This window comes from Drosophila albomicans, chromosome 2L (genome assembly GCF_009650485.2).
Source record: "Drosophila albomicans strain 15112-1751.03 chromosome 2L, ASM965048v2, whole genome shotgun sequence".
NCBI classification, from domain to species: domain Eukaryota; kingdom Metazoa; phylum Arthropoda; class Insecta; order Diptera; family Drosophilidae; genus Drosophila; species Drosophila albomicans.
The window spans coordinates 12,270,602-12,289,724 of NC_047628.2; the positions used below are offsets into that span (position 1 = coordinate 12,270,602).

The 19,123-nt window shown below is 32.7% G+C and overlaps 3 protein-coding genes across 9 annotated transcripts; 2 read left to right on the top strand and 1 right to left on the bottom strand.

Annotated features, from left to right (window-relative positions):
• Nucleotides 1–163: 163 nt before the first annotated feature.
• On the top strand, nt 164–6,208 carry LOC117564482 (protein gustavus). Of its 3 annotated transcripts, XM_034243287.2 has the most exons (4): nt 2,590–2,816; nt 2,879–2,933; nt 3,619–4,508; nt 4,771–6,208. In XM_034243287.2, the coding sequence occupies exons 2-4, from the start codon at nt 2,914–2,916 to the stop codon at nt 4,908–4,910; spliced, it is 1,050 nt and encodes a 349-aa protein (XP_034099178.1). In that variant the 5' UTR covers nt 2,590–2,816; nt 2,879–2,913; the 3' UTR covers nt 4,911–6,208. The 3 variants fall into 3 exon arrangements, with proteins under 3 accessions (XP_034099179.1, XP_034099178.1, XP_034099177.1); XM_034243288.2 differs by lacking the exons at nt 2,590–2,816; nt 2,879–2,933 and adding an exon at nt 164–266; XM_034243286.2 differs by having other exon boundaries at nt 2,590–2,933.
• Nucleotides 6,209–6,674: 466 nt separating this feature from the next.
• On the bottom strand, nt 6,675–11,076 carry LOC117564481 (mucin-5AC). Of its 3 annotated transcripts, none has more exons than XM_034243283.2 (6): nt 10,960–11,076; nt 9,262–9,444; nt 9,017–9,194; nt 8,848–8,954; nt 8,630–8,777; nt 6,675–8,571 (listed from the first exon to the last, which is right to left on the bottom strand). In XM_034243283.2, coding segments are annotated over exons 1-6 (2,349 nt in total). In that variant the 5' UTR covers nt 10,962–11,076; the 3' UTR covers nt 6,675–6,840. The 3 variants fall into 3 exon arrangements, with proteins under 3 accessions (XP_034099174.1, XP_051858956.1, XP_034099175.1); XM_052002996.1 differs by lacking the exon at nt 10,960–11,076 and adding an exon at nt 10,698–10,714; XM_034243284.2 differs by lacking the exon at nt 10,960–11,076 and adding an exon at nt 9,553–9,615.
• A 1,024-nt stretch (nt 11,077–12,100) lies between these two features.
• Nucleotides 12,101–17,458, top strand: LOC117564480 (protein argonaute-3-like). 3 transcript variants are annotated; one of them, XM_034243281.2, is made up of 9 exons: nt 12,114–12,235; nt 12,314–12,538; nt 12,604–13,048; nt 14,019–15,442; nt 15,500–15,683; nt 15,743–15,908; nt 15,976–16,108; nt 16,172–16,420; nt 16,485–16,923. In XM_034243281.2, the coding sequence occupies exons 3-9, from the start codon at nt 12,607–12,609 to the stop codon at nt 16,569–16,571; spliced, it is 2,685 nt and encodes an 894-aa protein (XP_034099172.1). In that variant the 5' UTR covers nt 12,114–12,235; nt 12,314–12,538; nt 12,604–12,606; the 3' UTR covers nt 16,572–16,923. The 3 variants fall into 3 exon arrangements, with proteins under 3 accessions (XP_034099171.1, XP_034099172.1, XP_051858955.1); XM_034243280.2 differs by lacking the exon at nt 12,314–12,538 and having other exon boundaries at nt 12,101–12,235; nt 16,485–16,922; XM_052002995.1 differs by lacking the exons at nt 12,314–12,538; nt 16,485–16,923 and adding an exon at nt 16,989–17,458.
• Nucleotides 17,459–19,123: the final 1,665 nt, after the last annotated feature.

The window sequence follows — 19,123 nt, forward strand, 5'->3', positions numbered from 1 at the left end:
AAATTATTACGACACATGCCATCTTTAATCTTTGTTTATAACAAACAATTTTGCATCATCATCAAACCAAAAAAATGGTAGTGTAGAAGGCCTAAATCGGTAATAAGCAATAATGTGAACGGAATACTACTGTGAGCAGACTGATTCGTTTTGTTGTACTAATTCCATTCGTTTCTATGTTCAATCATAGGTTTCTGTTCTTTCATTGTGAGCTACCGTTGTTTTGATTTTTTTTTTAAGGAGAAAGTAAAATTGACGGAAGTAATGTAAGTGTATATTATTAATGTTTTATTCGAGCACTTATCTAGTTGATAATACACGCAATCGTTTTTCATAATGAAGTGAAGAAAAAGAGTTTTGCACTCTATGCGTTCCGTGATATACACGACAATACAACAACAGCAAACAGTGTATTTGTAGCACCATTGAGAGATCTAAAAAAAAACCAATGCTGAAAAAAAAACAAAATACAATTATTTGGATACATGTATTGCAATAAGTGATAATCAATTTTCTATGTGCAATTGTGAAGGTACTGGCATTTGTATGTATGAACAAAGGTACCCATACTACATACATATGTATGTATGTATGTGGCACGCTTGCTTGATTATAAGTGCATGTACATATGTATGTACGTATGCAGAGATATGAATATATTGGACAACAAAATAGACATTGTGTATAAACATATGTACGTTCACATATACAATGTATAATTGTATGTGCCAATTTTTAAACAGACGGTTTTACATGTTGTAGCATGGTCACACAACCATACATACTTGTGTACATATTTCAGTGTTGTAATTGAATGTGCATATATGTATGTATGTATGTATGTACTTATATCTACATTGAAGGATCATAAAGAAGGTTGTAGGATTCAATGCACATTATCTGGATCTCTGTCACGGTCTGCAACTCTCCCATGCACATACACATGCATGCAATATACAAGTAATTTCAATAAAACTTTCGCATGTTTTGTAAATACCGCAACCTTCCTCATTTATTGTTATTGCATGCGGTCCATTGTATTGATACATGTTTTCGATACCTGCACACGGTTCGTATATACAATTATTACAGGTGCATAGGATCATTATGTACATAATCTTTGGTCTTTTCATTTCCATTGGGAAGTTCAGTCATCAAGGACTACTTGGAAATCGAAATACGATTGTTTCATATTATAATTTTATTTTAAAATGCTCATGAGTTTAAATGAAAATCATTCGTAAAACGGCATAAAAATCCGTAGAGTCGGTAATAAAGTTGTATGCATTCGAATTTGGGATGAAAAGAAATAGTTCATGTTATCTATATACAAAAATAATATTAACATTACTATAAAATTGTATAATTTATAAAAATAATTCATTAATCTCGAATAATTTCAAAAGTTACTTGTTCAAATTAATTTAATTTGGAGCTTCCTGATTCCACACCAATTAATAAATGTCATTCGAAAATGTATGTTATTTGTATGAAACGTATACTATTTTAAAGAATGGCATCATCAACCAAGTTCATATTATCATATTCGACTATGCACATAGAGCTAAGTGTATAAATAACTAATTTAAATGTCATACACTGATCCAGTTTGGCCTAAAACAAGTTATATGGATGAATTGATCAATGATCCTGAAAATAAAAATATACAAGATATTGACTTCGTTAAAAATATCGGTGAACTATCGGTACAAGAAGATTAGGATATGCAGTAATTTGCTCTCGGTATAATATCGAGTAAAAAATGTTTATAACTCTGCGAATATTTAATATATATTTAATTCTACGAGTAGTTGTAAACATAAATTATTTTAAATATTTTTATAATTTTTCTCCAAAATTACTAATGTAGAAAATGTATCTCGTGATTATTGACTGCACTGCTGCGCAATAATTACAAGAAACAACTCGATTTTTGAAATTCGCGTTTAGTATATTTACAATCACAGATCTATTTTTCTTTAATTCATTTGGATTAACAGATGGTTTTTAGTTAGCTAATAAAAATGTACAGTGTTTAAAATTTTGTAATGCAACAAATCGAAAATTGGATATTGCAAATATTTTGTGTAGTATCAAAAACTGCCAGTGTGCTGTGTGTAGTTATCGATTAATTTTGTACACATCCATAAAATCTAAATTAAAAAAAAATATTAGTCAAGCAATTTGACAGAAGTTTATATATTTAATTATTTTTTCTTTGTATTTAATAAATTTTTAGAAGAATACATTTTATTCCGAAATACAAATATTCCGTAATACAAATTATCATAGCTGAAGATACTTCAAAATAAGTTTTAAATTTATCGTTTTTATTTGACGTTTCATGAAAATCATAAGTGATTTTTTAATATGGTAACTCCATTTATCTATATTTTTTATTTTATTTCAAAAACATCAAACATTTTATTTAAAGTATTTTTATTAGTTATCGGAAATGTATGTATCCAAATCGATAACTTTTATCTTCGTGTAACAACACCTTTTTTGGTAACAAACAAAATGGCATGAAACTCAACTTACTGGAGCCAGTTCAGTAGCTCGAGTCACCCTGTGCTGTTCGTATACAACGTTCATGTGTCGAGCGTACATACGCGCGTGTGTGTGTGTATATGCAACCTTGACAACTCGTGTAGTAGTTTTGTAAGCGGGGTTTAGTGCAGAAGGTGAAGTGAAGAAACAAATTATACTACTGTGTACATATATGTTATACATATATTAAAATCTGTATATACGCATAAATATATGATTAATGTTTTTTCAATGTCATATCGAAATATACATATATGTACTTCAACGTATGTAAACTTAACTACCGTAAATTAGTGAAGTCCCGTAGCTGACGCCATTTTGTATTTAGATATTATAAAAAACAACCAGTTAAAATTCTTGTAAATGGAACTTGGCAAAAAAAGGTAATACATGCATACACATGTGTATATTTAAAAACATAAAATATAACAAAAGAAAAAGATAAATGAGTGAAGCAAATGAACAATTGCAAGTTAATTGAGTTATTTCAAACAAAAATTATGTAAATACGTGTTCACACACATATACATGCAAACATATATCCCAAGCGTTGACACAATTGTGTATGTATGTACATAAAATACAAACATGCATATTATGTATTGTATGCACACACACACATAATTGTGTCTGTTTATTTCATATACAAATAAATAAGTATATTAGCAATAATTTATTCATTGGTACATCAATCAAGTTTTTTTTTATTAACCAAAATTGCACGAACAATGTACTTGAATGTAAATACAATACATACATATATATTTTCCACACGCGTACATGCGAGCATTAATGCACATTTATTTACATCTGCATTTTAACATATACATATATACTAAGACATCGCATACATGCAAGCATATACATATGTACATACAGACGAACTCACACAGACTGTAACTTCTATTTCAAGGCAATGCTTAAATTGTATGTATGTATGGACAGTTTTATTTTATATACATACATACAACGCAACGAGTTGAGATTTAAGAGTGCAAAACACATGTATTATATTATTTTATTGACCCTTATGCATTTTTCGTTTGTTTTTTTTTTTATTAATTGCAGGTATAAGGGTGGTCGGACACCTGCAGTTAGGTCAAGTGATAGGCGACGTCCTCAAAGTATTTCAACATCATCAACTTTATCGCCGCGCGTTGTATTATCGCGCTTGGAACCGAGAGATTTTGAACGACTTCGACTATCGTACAAAGTTGCTATCGATCAGAGGCGATCTCGAAGCTGCCGTGGCATGAACATGGGTCAAAAAATCAGTGGCGGTGTTAAAACAGTTAACCGTAATGATACGCAATCAACATTTAAACCCATCATACCCCGAGAATTGCAAGCCGATTTTGTAAAACCCGCTCGCATCGATATATTACTAGATATGCCGCCAGCCAGCCGAGAAGTGCAATTGAAACACTCATGGAACTCGGAGGATCGCTCATTGAACATATTCGTCAAAGAGGACGATAAATTGACATTTCACCGGCATCCCGTTGCCCAAAGTACCGATTGTATTCGCGGCAAAGTTGGATTAACAAAAGGATTGCATATATGGGAGATATATTGGCCGACACGACAAAGGGGAACACATGCAGTTGTTGGGGTTGCATCTGGGGATGCACCGTTGCATTCGGTGGGCTATCAAAGTTTAGTTGGTTCCACAGAACAAAGTTGGGGTTGGGATTTGGGACGCAATAAATTGTATCATGACTCGAAAAATTGTGCTGGCATCACGTATCCGGCCATCTTGAAGAATGACGAAGCCTTCTTGGTTCCCGACAAGTTCTTGGTAGCTTTAGATATGGACGAAGGAACCCTGAGCTTCATTGTTGATCAGCAATACCTGGGTATTGCATTTAGAGGCCTCAAAGGCAAGAAATTGTATCCAGTTGTCTCTGCTGTCTGGGGACACTGCGAGATCACAATGCGTTACATCGGCGGATTAGATCGTAAGTATATTTGATTATCTAATACATGTCATTTCCTTATTAAGTTTATAGGAGTTTTGATACATGAATGTCCGTCTGTTTGATATGAACATCAAAACATTCCAGATTTTGGGAATTCGTTGAGCGCACAGTTCAAATTTGCTGTAGTATTTGACCTATTAATTTCCATTTGGGTTTTGGAATGGGTTTCTCCTAATCGTTAATTTGCCTTTAACTTGATGAATTTTAATAGATATTAACATCGATATCCTTTTGCTTTCAGCTGAACCCTTGCCATTAATGGATCTGTGCCGAAGAACAATTCGGCAGAAGATTGGCCGAGTGAATTTAGAAGAGCGCATACAGCAACTGCAGCTTCCGCAATCCATGAAAACTTATTTATTGTATAAAAATCGTAGATAATATTTTTAAATGTTTGGATGGGTTGTCGAATAAGTTATCATTTCGCAAAAAAACTGATATTGATGATGACGGGGGCAGCAGCAGGGCAGCAGTTGAGCTAAAGTATAGTATTAGTTCGTAATAGTCTTTAATTCAATGTTAGGTTTTTTTGTGTCGTCAAAGGAATCATGTGAAAGTATACAATTTTTGAAACTATACTTGGTAAATCATTTTTCTTTTTGTATTGTAAATTAAGTCGATCAATTAACTCAATATTTAAAAATATACTCATACTTTTATTTGTACAAGCTTGAAGGAAACGAACGACGTCGTATGATACCTTCAATTGATTTAAAAGAATATAACAAAAAACACAATTATATATACATACATATAAATACAAATTATGTTTACAAAAACAAAACGACACAAACCTCGTGGTATATTCAAAAAAATACGAAACAAAAACAAAAAAAAAATGACAAAACAAAAGAAAAGCATAAAAAATTGTACCATAACAAACAGTAGATATAACATCCATTTTAAATATGTACTAAGTTTAGCATTTTCTTTTTGAATTGTGACCGTGTTCAGATGTCTAATTTAGTTAAATATTAAATAGAAATGTAAATATATACATATATATACTTATACATAGTTACAGACAAGCATACATAACTACGCGGTAAAAAGTATATAGATATTGTAAGACGACATTTCATAATTACGTATGTGTATTCTCCCCCTCCCCAATTGAGATGTCAGTTTGAGTCTTGGTTGCTTTAGGTATTTTTGTGGATGTGCTCGATATGCAATTAAATTATGCAAATTACGCATGTACATATGTATGTACTCATAAATAGCATCATTACACGGTCCTTAAGATATGGAATATGGATATAGAAATGGGATAGAACTTCTTTTTTAAAGGTGCAATAATTTCATCAAACGCAAAACATCTTAATTTTGCCTACAGAACTGATTTGAAGGAATCTCAAAGAACGCATTATATATCCACACTACACATGACATGACATACGATTATAATAATTTTTAAACAATTTGAGGAATTTTGAATAAAGAAAAAACAAAAAAAACCCAATGTATTAACGTAATGCAAAAAGTAACTTAAACGCGATTCATTGTTTTTTCAGCATAATAATAATGAATGAAATGTTTATATCTAAAAAATCATACATTAAAACATACAAATCTTAATTATTTCAACTTATTTCTGATTTTGAAAACTACTAGTAATCAAAAAAAAAACATACAAAATAATTACTTAATTATTGAATATGCTTTAAGTATTTTAATGATCGTTTACACTAGTTTCGTTGCTCTCCAATAGTATTTTGACAGAAAACACTTCAATATCCTGATCAGGGGATTATATCATGTAAGACCATTTAATCATTAAACAAAATACTATAATAAACATAATTACAGTCAAAACAACAAATATACATTTGAATAATTTTCGTGGACAGCTAAGTTTATTCCAACAACATATGTACTTATAATGCATTTTAGATGGTTTATACATAAGTTTATAAGTAAATTTTATGACATTTAAATAAAGACTTTATTTCACTGAAAATGTATGAAAAACCCCCTGTAGGTGCCAAGACTACCTTGGAGACGTTAACATCGGAGTATTATTTTTGAACCTTGATTGCTTTACATAAATATGTATATTCATTACCTAGTCTTGAATTCATGAAATTCATCTTAAAGTGGGAGCTAAGGAGCCAGAATTTATAAATAGAAAACATCAAGTAGATACATCAAACTGATACACATATCATACATTTATTACATACAAAAAATATAGTTACACAAGTTACAAAGCTTTTTTTTTTTTTGGACATTTCATAGCACAGAAATTAATTTGAAACTAAAACTATTGAATTATGCAATTCTAAAGCCATATACAATCGAATAATTTATTTTAAGTTGATGAACCGTTATTAATTCTCTTTGGTTTTGGCAGAGGATTCCAATCTAAATTTAACGCTGTTGGGGAAGACTCACGATATTGAAAGGCGGTTTTATTGATTTTGCTTTTTTGAAAATAGTTTTCTTCCACTTGCTGCTCATTTTCCAACGGAGCACCCGAGCTGCTGGCCGTTAATATATTTGGAGAGATCTCCGAAGGCACCTGTGAACTTCTTTGATTACTTATCGGTCCAATATTGTTGTTTTCAGTGTATAAAGCGGTTGAATACACCGTAGTTCCCTTTGCCGCACTATCTTTGAGCAGTTTCTGACTCCTATTGATTGAATCAATAATTTCTTTGACTGATTTTGGTTTGGGTTGGGCTCCTCCATCGTCAGGTCGTTCTGATTTCCTCTCAGAGTTTTCAAAAATTGTCAAAGGCTTGTTTAAGTACTCATAATTCTCAGCGTTGTTGTTTTCTTTGAAACAATACTTTTGAGCAGTTGAAAGATTATTAAGGCCTTTGCGTTCACTTGATTGACTTAGAGGTTGTCTATTTATTCTATCTTCAGGCAAATTTCCTGTCCCCGCAACGTTTGTTAAAGTGTGTTCTGTATTCGCTATCTTAGTTTCTTCAATAAGGGGAAGTTCTGAAGTTGTCGGCTTCGGTAAATTTGTTTGATCTGCGATTTTGTGCTCAGTTTGTGAACTTTCAATAAATTTAACTGTTTTAGTTTCAACAGCTTGTTTATCATTTGATCCTGCAGCTATAGATGAAGATACAATCTTTGAATCAGTTTTCGTTACTTCTGATACAGTATCAGCTGAAGAACTAGTCGATTCATCAATTTGAAGAGCTTTCACTATCGGTTCAACAATCTGGATCTTATTTTCTTTAGCAATACTCCTGCGTCTTGGAGGGACGGGAGAGCTTGTTTGTTGTTGTGGAATCTTTGGCTCATGTTGTGGACTTCCTATGGCAGTGGAAGATTCTACAATTTTAACTTTGGCCAGAACCGCTGACTGTTCGTTTGTCAATGTATATTCTACATTCTGTAACTTATTTTCCTCTTCGGGTTCTGTTCTTGTAATAGAGCTGCGACTTGGAGAGGCTGGAGAACTAGTTTGTTCCAAAATCTTTGGCTCAGTTTGTGGAGTTTTTGAGACAAAAGAGGTTTCTATGATTTTCACTGAACTGCTACTCGGTTCATCAAACTCCGTAACGGGTTTGCTTGAGGACGTACGTTCTATACTCTGCAACTTATTTTCAGATTTTGTAAAATGACTACGAACTGGCGGTTTAGGAGGAATCTTTTTGCCGGAAAATTTTCGTTCAATTTTTGGACTTTCGGCTACAGGGGAAGACTTTGTGTTTTGATCTAAATTACTATCTATTTGCACAGTTTTAATTTCTGTCACAGGATCGATCGTTGAAGTACAAGTTACTGTCGTTATTGTTATCGTACCCTCCTGCAAACTTGGATCACTTTCGGTAGATTTGCTTGGGATTCGAACTTTAGCGAATATTGGCGGTTCTGAGTTGTTGTTTGTAGTTTGAGGACTTTCAGGGCGAGGAGAGGGGGACTCCACTACGACTGTTGGGATTGGAGCAGTTGAAGTCTCATTACTATTATTTACAAATTGTTCTATTTCAACGGCAAGGGATCGAATCGCTTTATTTTGCTCAGCTTTCAATTCACTATCCTCTTGTTTTCCATTTACGGGAGTCGACGTCTTACTCAGCTACAAAAATAAAGAAAATTTTAATAAATAATTTGCAAATACTTAAATGTGTTCTTACCATCTCCTTAGTTGGTGCTAAAGGTGCTCTTCTCTTTTTGCGATAGGATTTGCGGACTCCGCCAAGTGAAACACTTCCAATGTCGGTCGCATCCGACTCTATATCACTTTCAAATGGATTTGAGCTCACTAAACTGGTCTGTGAAGATCTGCAAAATTATATCGATGAATATTTATTTTAACAATAGTTCTTAACATAATAAAAATAAAAATATTTACCTGGTTGGATGGTATCGTTGACTTAACGGCGTTAAATACCCTTCACTTATTGTTGACCGTTGATGGGGATTGTGAACGGGACTAAAGTTTGTACCGCTCGATCTTAGCTAAAAAAAATCTTATATTACTCTGTGTATTGCAATGTTAATTTATAAGGCTAGCCACTTACACCTCTTGGTGTATTGATATTCTGCAAGGAATTCGTATATTGTCTTCTGAAGGCCTGGTCTCCTGGGTACAGAGAGTTTGGTTCTAAACTCCGACGTAAAACTGGAGGGCTTTCTGATGTCTTCTGTATACCCAAAGTCGATGACTTCTTTTTTCTTAATGAAAAAGTTTTGAGAGGCCTTTAAAGAATTGCATATTTTAAAATTATATACAGAATAATGAATTAAATTGGTATACAATACTAACCACAATTCTTTTAAGTTTCCAACCGAAAAACTTCGTCGTCTGTTATCGCCGCGTTTTGATAAACTCCAAAATCGCAAACGTTTGTGATTGTCATCATCGGCAAATGGATTCAAATGCTCTGGATAATCATATATTGAAAGTTGACTCGAAGACCTCTCCGAACCAGTGCTCGAACGCATCGTCCTTAAAGTATTAAGAATATGTATGCTTTCATTATATTATTGGCTCTTAATTGCGAATCTGTTATTGTAATGATATATTCTTTCGTGTTACGATGTTGACGATACCTACTCGGTTTTCGATACGAAAACAAAAAAAATTACTTGCAGAGCCTCCACATAATCTGCACTTATCGATAACAGAAAATGCAGATTCTGTGGAGGATCTGCAATTAATTAGATAACAAAAAGAAAATATATATAACAAAATATATATATGTCTTTTAATTTATTTGTTTTCAATGTAGATTCACTTATTGTATATAATTCTATTTAACATTTTAAAAATTTATATTAAAAATTACAAAATCCGTTTCAATTCCATGGCATTTATTGTAAATTAACTTCGATAAGTCGATAAAAATCTGCAGCGTATATTTTATTATTTATTTATTATTTTGGACGCTTGCTGATCGAAATGTTTGAAACATATTTGCTGAATTTACTTATCAGCGTTTAATAAATGAGAAATTAAAAATTGTCAAAATCAAAATTATAAAATTTGCACTGACTTATATGATTTGCACTATTAAGGGTTAAAATAGTTTTTAACAGAGACACTACGCTTGCATGCAACCAAACTAAGAACTGAGCCGTTGTTCAAATTGTATACATGTCTTCAATTGAGTTCATTGCACGTCAATTCATTGCATTGATAAGTCGATCTTCAGGGTTGCAAGCACACAAAGTCAAGTCAGCTGTTTAGAGTATCTTTCTATCAATATTAAAAATAACAAATAACAATGGTTAGGCTCTGTTGTCAAAGCTGCCAAGTAATCTTTATGTTTGTACAACAAATTGATAAACACAAATTAATCGCAAACATTCCGTGTGATATTTACTAGTGGCGCGTTCTAATTAGAATGAATTCATGCAAATGGCAAGTGTTCTATTTCGTGTTCCTCCATTGTATTGGGTTGGACTGATAAAAATAGATCACGATTTCATATACAGGTATTTGCATACAAATTTGAAGAATGCACAACAGCCATGAGAGACCACTTTCTTCTTGCTTCACAATAAATATTTGAAACTTCCTGATTAAATGTAAAAAAAAAATCCACAGAGATATAGACAAATATATTCCGGATCTACATATAAAATGAAGTTACGTCATGAGATTTCAGTTTGATAAGAAGAGGTGTGGAAGTAGGTAGGGACGGAAAAACTTTATCACCAGCGACTTTTGTTTGTACGTTTGCAACCTTACATACGTACATATTTACTGATATTTATATACACACGTTGTCTGTACGCTGAGTTCACTTATTTATATAGACACACATTCGCTTAAAAAGCATAATTTTTTCTTTAAAAAGTAGTTATAAATACATTTTTCATTGCATTTACCAATACATAGATGTTTATATACCTAACAAACAATTTGATAGATATGTACATAAGAATATGTGTATAAATGCATGTATGTTTTGGTATATACTGCATACATATGTTAATGAATGTATACAAATGTACGTACATAGCCAATTGAGATGTGTAAACTTGTTTGTATATTCCTTGAAATCGATGATCTCACGTTTAAGCTCTCCCTCCTATTGCTTAAGCACCGAGTTGAAGTATAACACTAAACGAACTTTTTCTTTACAGAATTCACACAACACAGGCGAAAAGCTCTTTGCTAAAAATAATTGACGAGGGCAATTCGTAAAGTATTTTATTTATTCCGTCAGTTATTGGTTAAAACTAACGCATACCCGGCACTGCACATACATACATATGAACAACTATAGACAGAAATCATATGAAAGAAAACCAGTTTTGTTTTGTGCACTTGTCTTTTGGATCTTGGACCTCAAATGAATGTCTTGCGCTATTTTGGTTTTAATGACAGACTAGGAGATTGTATCGTCGTCAGCATAGACACTGACTGGGTGGTATCTCTGTCGAGAGAAAGCCCGGTAAATTTGAATTTTCATCCCATTCCCTGATGGTAGCAAAATCAAGGTATAATAATGTTCTAAAAATGTAATTAATACGTATGTGTGTAAATTGTATTGTATTGAAAGGAAACCATTACATTTTTCGTATTTTGCCATAATGAAATAGCGAATACAATGCTTAATTCATTTCATAACTGCATTAATACTATTATTAACAACCAGTACTTAAATTACAATTTACCATCGATCTAGACGATGTTTAGGAAATTGTTATCGTAGTATCGCTAATAAAAATATCGATTTCACAAAAAGTGTTTTGTGAATCAGGGATGAATTGAAGTATCGGATAGATGGCGTGTACATGTTTATTCAAAATTGTACTGCGCGCTTTATAAATTTTATATGGTTTTCATAATTAGTGAGCAATATATTTCAAATTATTATATAATCATGAAGATGTATTTATTTTGTTTTAAGAAAAAAGAACAATATCCTAATTGTATCGAAATAAATAATGTTGCTTGAGATTTTCTACATTTTAACGGAGATTCTGTGGGACTGGTACTGGAATAGAGTGAAAAAGTGTTGTTGACAAACACGGAAATGTAAACAGATTGTAGTTCTCGGCGTTTCTGTGTTTTGGTATATATCATCGGTGTAAAAATGTATGTTTCAAAAATATTGTTGGTGGTCACACTGTAACAAATAAAACAGTTAGAAGTTTTCATTTCAGAAACCAAGCAGTTCCGATTTGTTGTTCGAGGATGATTTACGAGAATAATTTTTATTACGATTTGTAAAAAAAATAAAGCAAAAGTACTTTTAAAGCAGATTACATCACACTTATTTCGTACGGTAAGAAAAATTTTGTATAAATATATTTACATGTAGCAAAATATGTAAGTAAATCTAAGTTTATTATTCAATTACCAGTTTGTTCATGAAAACACGCACATACATGTGCTTTTGGTAAACATTGTAATTGCATTTTGTCATTCTCACTACGCAAAAAGATCGTGGCTTGCCGCCATTTTGTAAATCGAAGGAAAACTAACTGTATAATTTGTAGAGGAATTTCTACATGTATAATTGTGTTTATATAATTTGTCAAAATCAAAATAGAGTGAGAAAATACAAAAGTGAAGATAGTGGGTGTCCGTAAGTTATTCTTATTGACAATTGTCGAAGTAATTCATATATTTGTTTTTGTTTTGCATGTATAGAACATGTCTGGTCGTGGCAACTTATTGGCTTTGTTCAAAAAAAAAGATGAGCCTTCCGAAATTTCGGCTAGTATTGGCGATCAAACTAAGGATAGCGGCTTGGATGCTGATCAATCGCTATCAAGCGGCGAGTATCGGCGTGTTGCCAGGGAGAATGTCGCCAGCGAATTAGCAACATCTTTTCAAAATGTCAATATCTCAGTTGGACGTGGGCGCGGTCGTGGCCATTTTTTGCAAACATTTATGGCCGGTGGAATTCAGCCTGTGGAGAGCATAAGTACCACAGGATCCTCTGAGGGAATTGACATGGGTGCGACTTCAAGCAAATTCGAAGTGTCTGTGGAAAAAGCAGGTTCAGATCACAATCAAAACTTAGTGGCCGATGCTAAGACTTGCATTACCAAGCCGGGCTTATTTTTACCAAATCAAATTTATGGCGTAAAAGGTATAATTTTTTATTTGCAATTTTTTATTATATAATATATATTATATTATAATAATAATTATATATTATATTATAATATGCTATTATATAATAATAAGTTCTTAATTATTTATATTCTTTATATAAGCTACATATGTATATCATATCTTTTATAAATAGGTTTTACATATTATACTACTACTAAACAAGTAAGAAAGTTACAGTCGAGTGTGCTCGACTGTGAGATACCCGCTACCCATTTTGAATAAAAGCAAAATATTGCGGTATTATTTTTAAAATATACCGGAAATACTACAAAAATACTAAATATACCGAGCAGTATATTTGGTATATCGATATGGTACCACATTCAAAATATAAAGCAACTCAGACCCCCAGTAAGAAGGCGTTTTTGCCCACACAAAAGTATTTATTTAATACCTTCCACAATTTTTATCTGATCGCAATCAAATTTTCAGGAATCACAACTACTATAGTTGTTATTGTATATACCAAAAATAACGCTTGCTTTTCGATTTTTTTGATTTGCGGGGGCGGAAGGAGGCGTGGCAAAAATTTGAAACAAACTTGATCTGCGTGCAAGCATAACAAATGCTATCGAAATAAAATTATAGCTCTATCTCTTATAGTCTCTGAGATCTAGGTGTTCATACGGACAGACACACAGACGGACATGGCTAGATCGTCTCGGCTGTTGACGCTGATCAAGAATATATATACTTTATAGGATCGGAGATGCCTCCTTCTACCTGTTACATACATTTCCTGCCGGCACAAAGTTATAATACCCTTCTACGCTATGGGTAGCGGGTATAAAAAATACATTTAAATAAATTTTAGTTTTTATATTTATGCGTACTCTTAGCAAACTAATTATTAATTAATTAACAATTTTTCTTTACCGTTAAGATGACCTTTTTATTTTAGTCTTTATTCGCGTTAGTTAACATTGTACTTCTGCTTTTCACAGGCAACCAGATTAACGTGTCAACCAATTACATTTGCCTTAACTCTGATCCCAGCAAGGGAGTCTATTTGTACGAAGTGCGTTTTAGTCCCAATGTCGATTCAATCCACTTAAGGATCAAATACTTAAACGAGCATAAGGATAAATTTGGCGGCACAAAGACCTTTGACGGTTCCTTATTATATTTACCAATTTTGCTCAAAGAAGAATTGACAACGTTTGTTACCAAAACTGCGGAAAATTGTGAAATTGAAATACGTTTGCTATTCAAGAAGAAAGAGTCCCTCAAGGACTGCATTCAACTATACAACATTCTATTTGATCGCATTATGCGTACGCTCAAGTATGTGAAATTCGATCGCAAAAACTTTGATCCCACACAACCAAAAATAATACCTACTGCAAAATTAGAAGTATGGCCTGGATATGTGACAGCTGTCGACGAATACGATGGCGGTTTGATGCTTTGCTGTGATGTATCGCACCGATTGCTATGCCAAAGGACCGTGTTGGAAGACCTCGTTGACATCTATCTGAACAATAAGAGTTGCTATCATGAGCAGGCGAAAATCTATTTATTGGGTAGCATTATTATTACCAGATATAATAATCGTACATATAGAATTGATGATATTTGCTTTACTGAAAATCCACAATCGATGTTTGAAACACGCAACGGATCTTGCAGTTATATTGAATATTACAAGACACATCACAATATTAATATCAAAGACATCAAACAGCCGTTATTGATAAGCAAAAAACAACAGAAATATGAAAAAAATGGGAGCAAAGATGAAGATGAAATACGGTATTCTTTAATACCCGAACTATGCTATTTGACTGGCATCCATGATAATATTCGTAATGATAAAAAACTTATGCGAGACATTGCAGCAGTTACGCGAGTTACGCCAAATCAACGGATCTTGGCTTTAGAGAAGTACGTGAAAAATGTGAATAAAAATGTCGAGGCAAAGCAAATTCTTGCCAATTGGGGATTGACGCTAGCCAATAACAACGTCAGCGTCGTTGGCCGCAAACTACTTGACGAGCAAATATATTTTGCGAATAAAACCGTATCCGCCGGTCCAAATGCTGATTTTTCGCGAGATGCAACCAACAGTGAATTACTCGATGTTGTTCACATAGATAATTGGCTTTTGATATATCACAAAAACGATTTGAATGCTTGCAATTCATTCATGAAACATATGGAGACATGTTGTGCCGCATTTGGTATGCGCATAAATAAACCAAAGAAATTGATATTGGATCAGGATCGCATAGACTCTTATGTGGATGCTTTACGTCGCAACATCGTCAGTGAAACTCAAATAGTTGTTTGTATTTGTCCCACCAGCAGAGACGACAGATACTCGGCGATTAAAAAGATTTGTTGTGCTGAATTACCTGTCGCCTCACAGGTAAAATAGCACACATCCTGTGAGCTTCTTATTAGTAATTACAATGTTTAATTATAGATAATCAACGCCAGAACATTGTTCAATGATGGCAAGAATCGCTCGATAGTCCAAAAGATTATATTACAAATGAACTGCAAATTGGGCGGTTCCTTGTGGTCTGTGAAAATTCCATTTAAAAAAGTAATGATTTGTGGCATCGATTCGTATCATGATCCCAGCCAAAAGAGCAGCTCTGTAGCGGGTAAGTATAGTTAAATAATTAGTTTATACACATTTATTAATATTCTACAAATATATTAGCATTTGTCGCTTCGTTAAACGCAACCTATACGCAGTGGTATAGCAAGGCGGTTGTGCAAACCAAACGAGAAGAGTTGGTTAATGGTCTAACTTCGGCTTTTGAGTGTGCTCTGGAGAGCTATAAGCGGCGCAATGGTTACCTTCCGGACAGTGTTATAATTTACAGGTATTAGGGTAGAAGCATCAAAATATCTTATTCAGATGTTATTATTATTATCCTTCACATCTTTCAGAGATGGCGTTGGGGATGGTCAACTAAATCTATGCTCCATGTATGAGATTCCCCAATTCGAGGCTATTAGTGGCAAAAATATAAAAATAACGTTTATAGTTGTCCAGAAGCGTATAAATACGCGATTCTTTACGGTAATAATTGAATAACGTAAGTTAACATAAAATTTCGAAGCCTTTCATTCTGACTATTTTCAGGGAAGTAACAACAATTACACAAATCCATCGCCGGGAACCGTAGTTGACAAGGGCATAACACGAGCTCAAATGTATGATTTCTTATTGGTTTCCCAATCGGTCCGACAAGGAACTGTAAGCCCAACTCATTTCGTTGTGCTACGAGACGATTCGAATTACGGACCAGATATAATACAAAAATTAAGTTACAAGCTATGCTTTTTATATTATAATTGGCCTGGAACTGTTCGCATTCCAGCGTGCTGCATGGCAAGTCATGAAAGCTTCCGATATTTCATTGTTAAACTTATTAATTTGTTTTTTCGTTTTTCAGTACGCTCATAAGATGGCTTACTTGATTGGCCAAAGCGTTCAGCGTAATACATCGGCTACTCTTGCAGAGAAATTATTTTATTTATAAGAATTCAGTTTAAACTTGTTTATAAGACCATATAATCTATCATATAATCACTAAACGTTTATCATAACCATATAATCTATCATCTAATCACTAAATTAAGATGCAAAAGTAACATATTCTCTTTTGATTTTGTTTAGTGCAAATGTGTATTAAAGCACAAAGCGCACATGAATTACATATGTAATTTTTCATTTTCATTTTCACACACCAAGACAAAATATTAAGTATTTTAATTAAAAATTCCATTAAATATAAGTGCTTACGTATTTTCACACCAATTAAATGAAAATTTTTTCGTATAGATATTTTTGTATAATTGGCCTGGAACTGTTCGCATTCCAGCGTGCTGCATGGCAAGTCATGAAAGCTTCCGATATTTCATTGTTAAACTTATTAATTTGTTTTTTCGTTTTTCAGTACGCTCATAAGATGGCTTACTTGATTGGCCAAAGCGTTCAGCGTAATACATCGGATACTCTTGCAGAGAAATTATTTTATTTATAAGAATTCAGTTTAAACTTGTTTATTATAACCATATAATCGGTCATCTAATCACTAAACGTTTATTATAACCATATAATCTGTCATCTAATCACTAAACTAAGATACACAAGTAACATATTCTCTTTTGATTTTGCTTAGTGCAAATGTGTATTTAAGCACAAAACGCACATTAATTACATATGTAATTTTTCATTTTAATTTTTCTAATCTATTTTCTTTAAGAAACAAAAGTTGTCTTTACTGAGCAAACCGCTAATTAGAGCAGAAATCAAATTTTTATTCACACACCAAGACAAAATATTAAGTATTTTAATTAAAAATGCCATTAAATATAAGTGCTTATGTATTTTCACACCAGTTAAATAAAGATATTTTCCAACTGTCGTCTTATCGTAATCGGACAGCAGGTAACGATATCGATTCTTTATGTGCAGTTATCGATATGCGGATTTTTGGGAAAATGCGTCAATACCCAAATAATATAACGAAGCTGTTCGAAATAGGACTAGTATATTTTAAGACATTAAATGGGATATTTCACAATGCAACTATCGATCACGAAAATTAATTGAAAAGATTTTTAAATTGATAAATAAAACTCTTTAGATTATACAAGTTATACATTAATGTCCACCAACGCATTTTACATTTACATCAGAATCTCTTTCAATTAATGAGCAATTCAACAAACCTTTTACATGGTCATCTGTTCAAATTAATGAGCAATTAATACAAAGCTTGTGTACGTTTTGTATTTTATTTAAATTTTCTTTTTCAATCTGTTAGCTATGATTAATTTAATGAACAACATTTTTCAGGTAAAATAGACTTTTGTATTTAAAATTTATTTTTTATACCCGCTACTCATAGCGTAAAAGTACATATATTATAACTTTGTGCCGGCAGGAAATGTATGTAACATGCATAATGAGGCATCTCTGACCCTATATATTATATAATATATTATTGATCAGCGTCAACAGCCGAGACGATATAGCCGTGTCCGTCTCTCCGTATGAACACTTACATCTCAGAGACTATAAGAGATAAAGCTATAAATTTTCGACATCACTTGTTAAATTTGCAGGTAGATCAAGTTTGTTTCAAATTTTTGCCGCGCCCACTTCCGCCTTCACAAATTGACAAAACTCGAATAACAAGCGATAATTTTAGTATATACAATAATAACTACAGGCTTTGTAATTCCTCAAAGTTTGCTTGCGATCAGATAAAAATTGCCAAAGTTATTAAAGAAATAGTTTTGTACCATACCATTTGGAATACTCACTTATAGTATTTTTATGGTTTACTATTTGGGTATATTTTAAGAATAATACCGCAATATTTTGCTTTTATTCAAAGTAGGTAGCGGGTATCGTACAGTCGAGCACATTCAACTGTAGCTTTCTTGTTTTATTTTAAAAATGAAACTGTATTTTGCATACTCGCTAGCCATAGCGTAAAAGGATATTATTAATATAATAACTGTCGAAAGTATATGGATCTAAGAGGCAGAAAGTAAATACATACATATATTCTTGATTAGCGTCAAAAGTCGAGACTATATAGCCATGATCGTTGCCTGTCCGTCTGTCTTAAAAAATCCTAGATATCAGACTGTAGAGACTGTAGGATATAGAGCTAAAATGCATGCAGATGAATTATTCTTCCTCTATTCGAAACTAATGACTAACATAATTTCTAAGCTAGTATCGCGATACATATAATAATACCGTGTTTGCGATTCCATAAATGTGAATTGCGATCAAATACAAATCTTAGAAATTATTAATGAATTATTAGTATTTCATAATCTCGCACAGTTTTGTTTGTATTGAGAATGGGTAGCGGGTATGTCGCAGTCGAGTACTTTTACATATTTTTACGCTTTAGACTAATTGTAATTATGAAAACAAAAATTTGAAATTTTTGTAGGAGTTTATATACATTGTATCTGCATCTGAGTTATAATCCAGATGAATTAATTAATTTTTACATTTGTTTTAAAATTTTCTGGAGTATAATCATCAAATGATTCCTTTCTAATT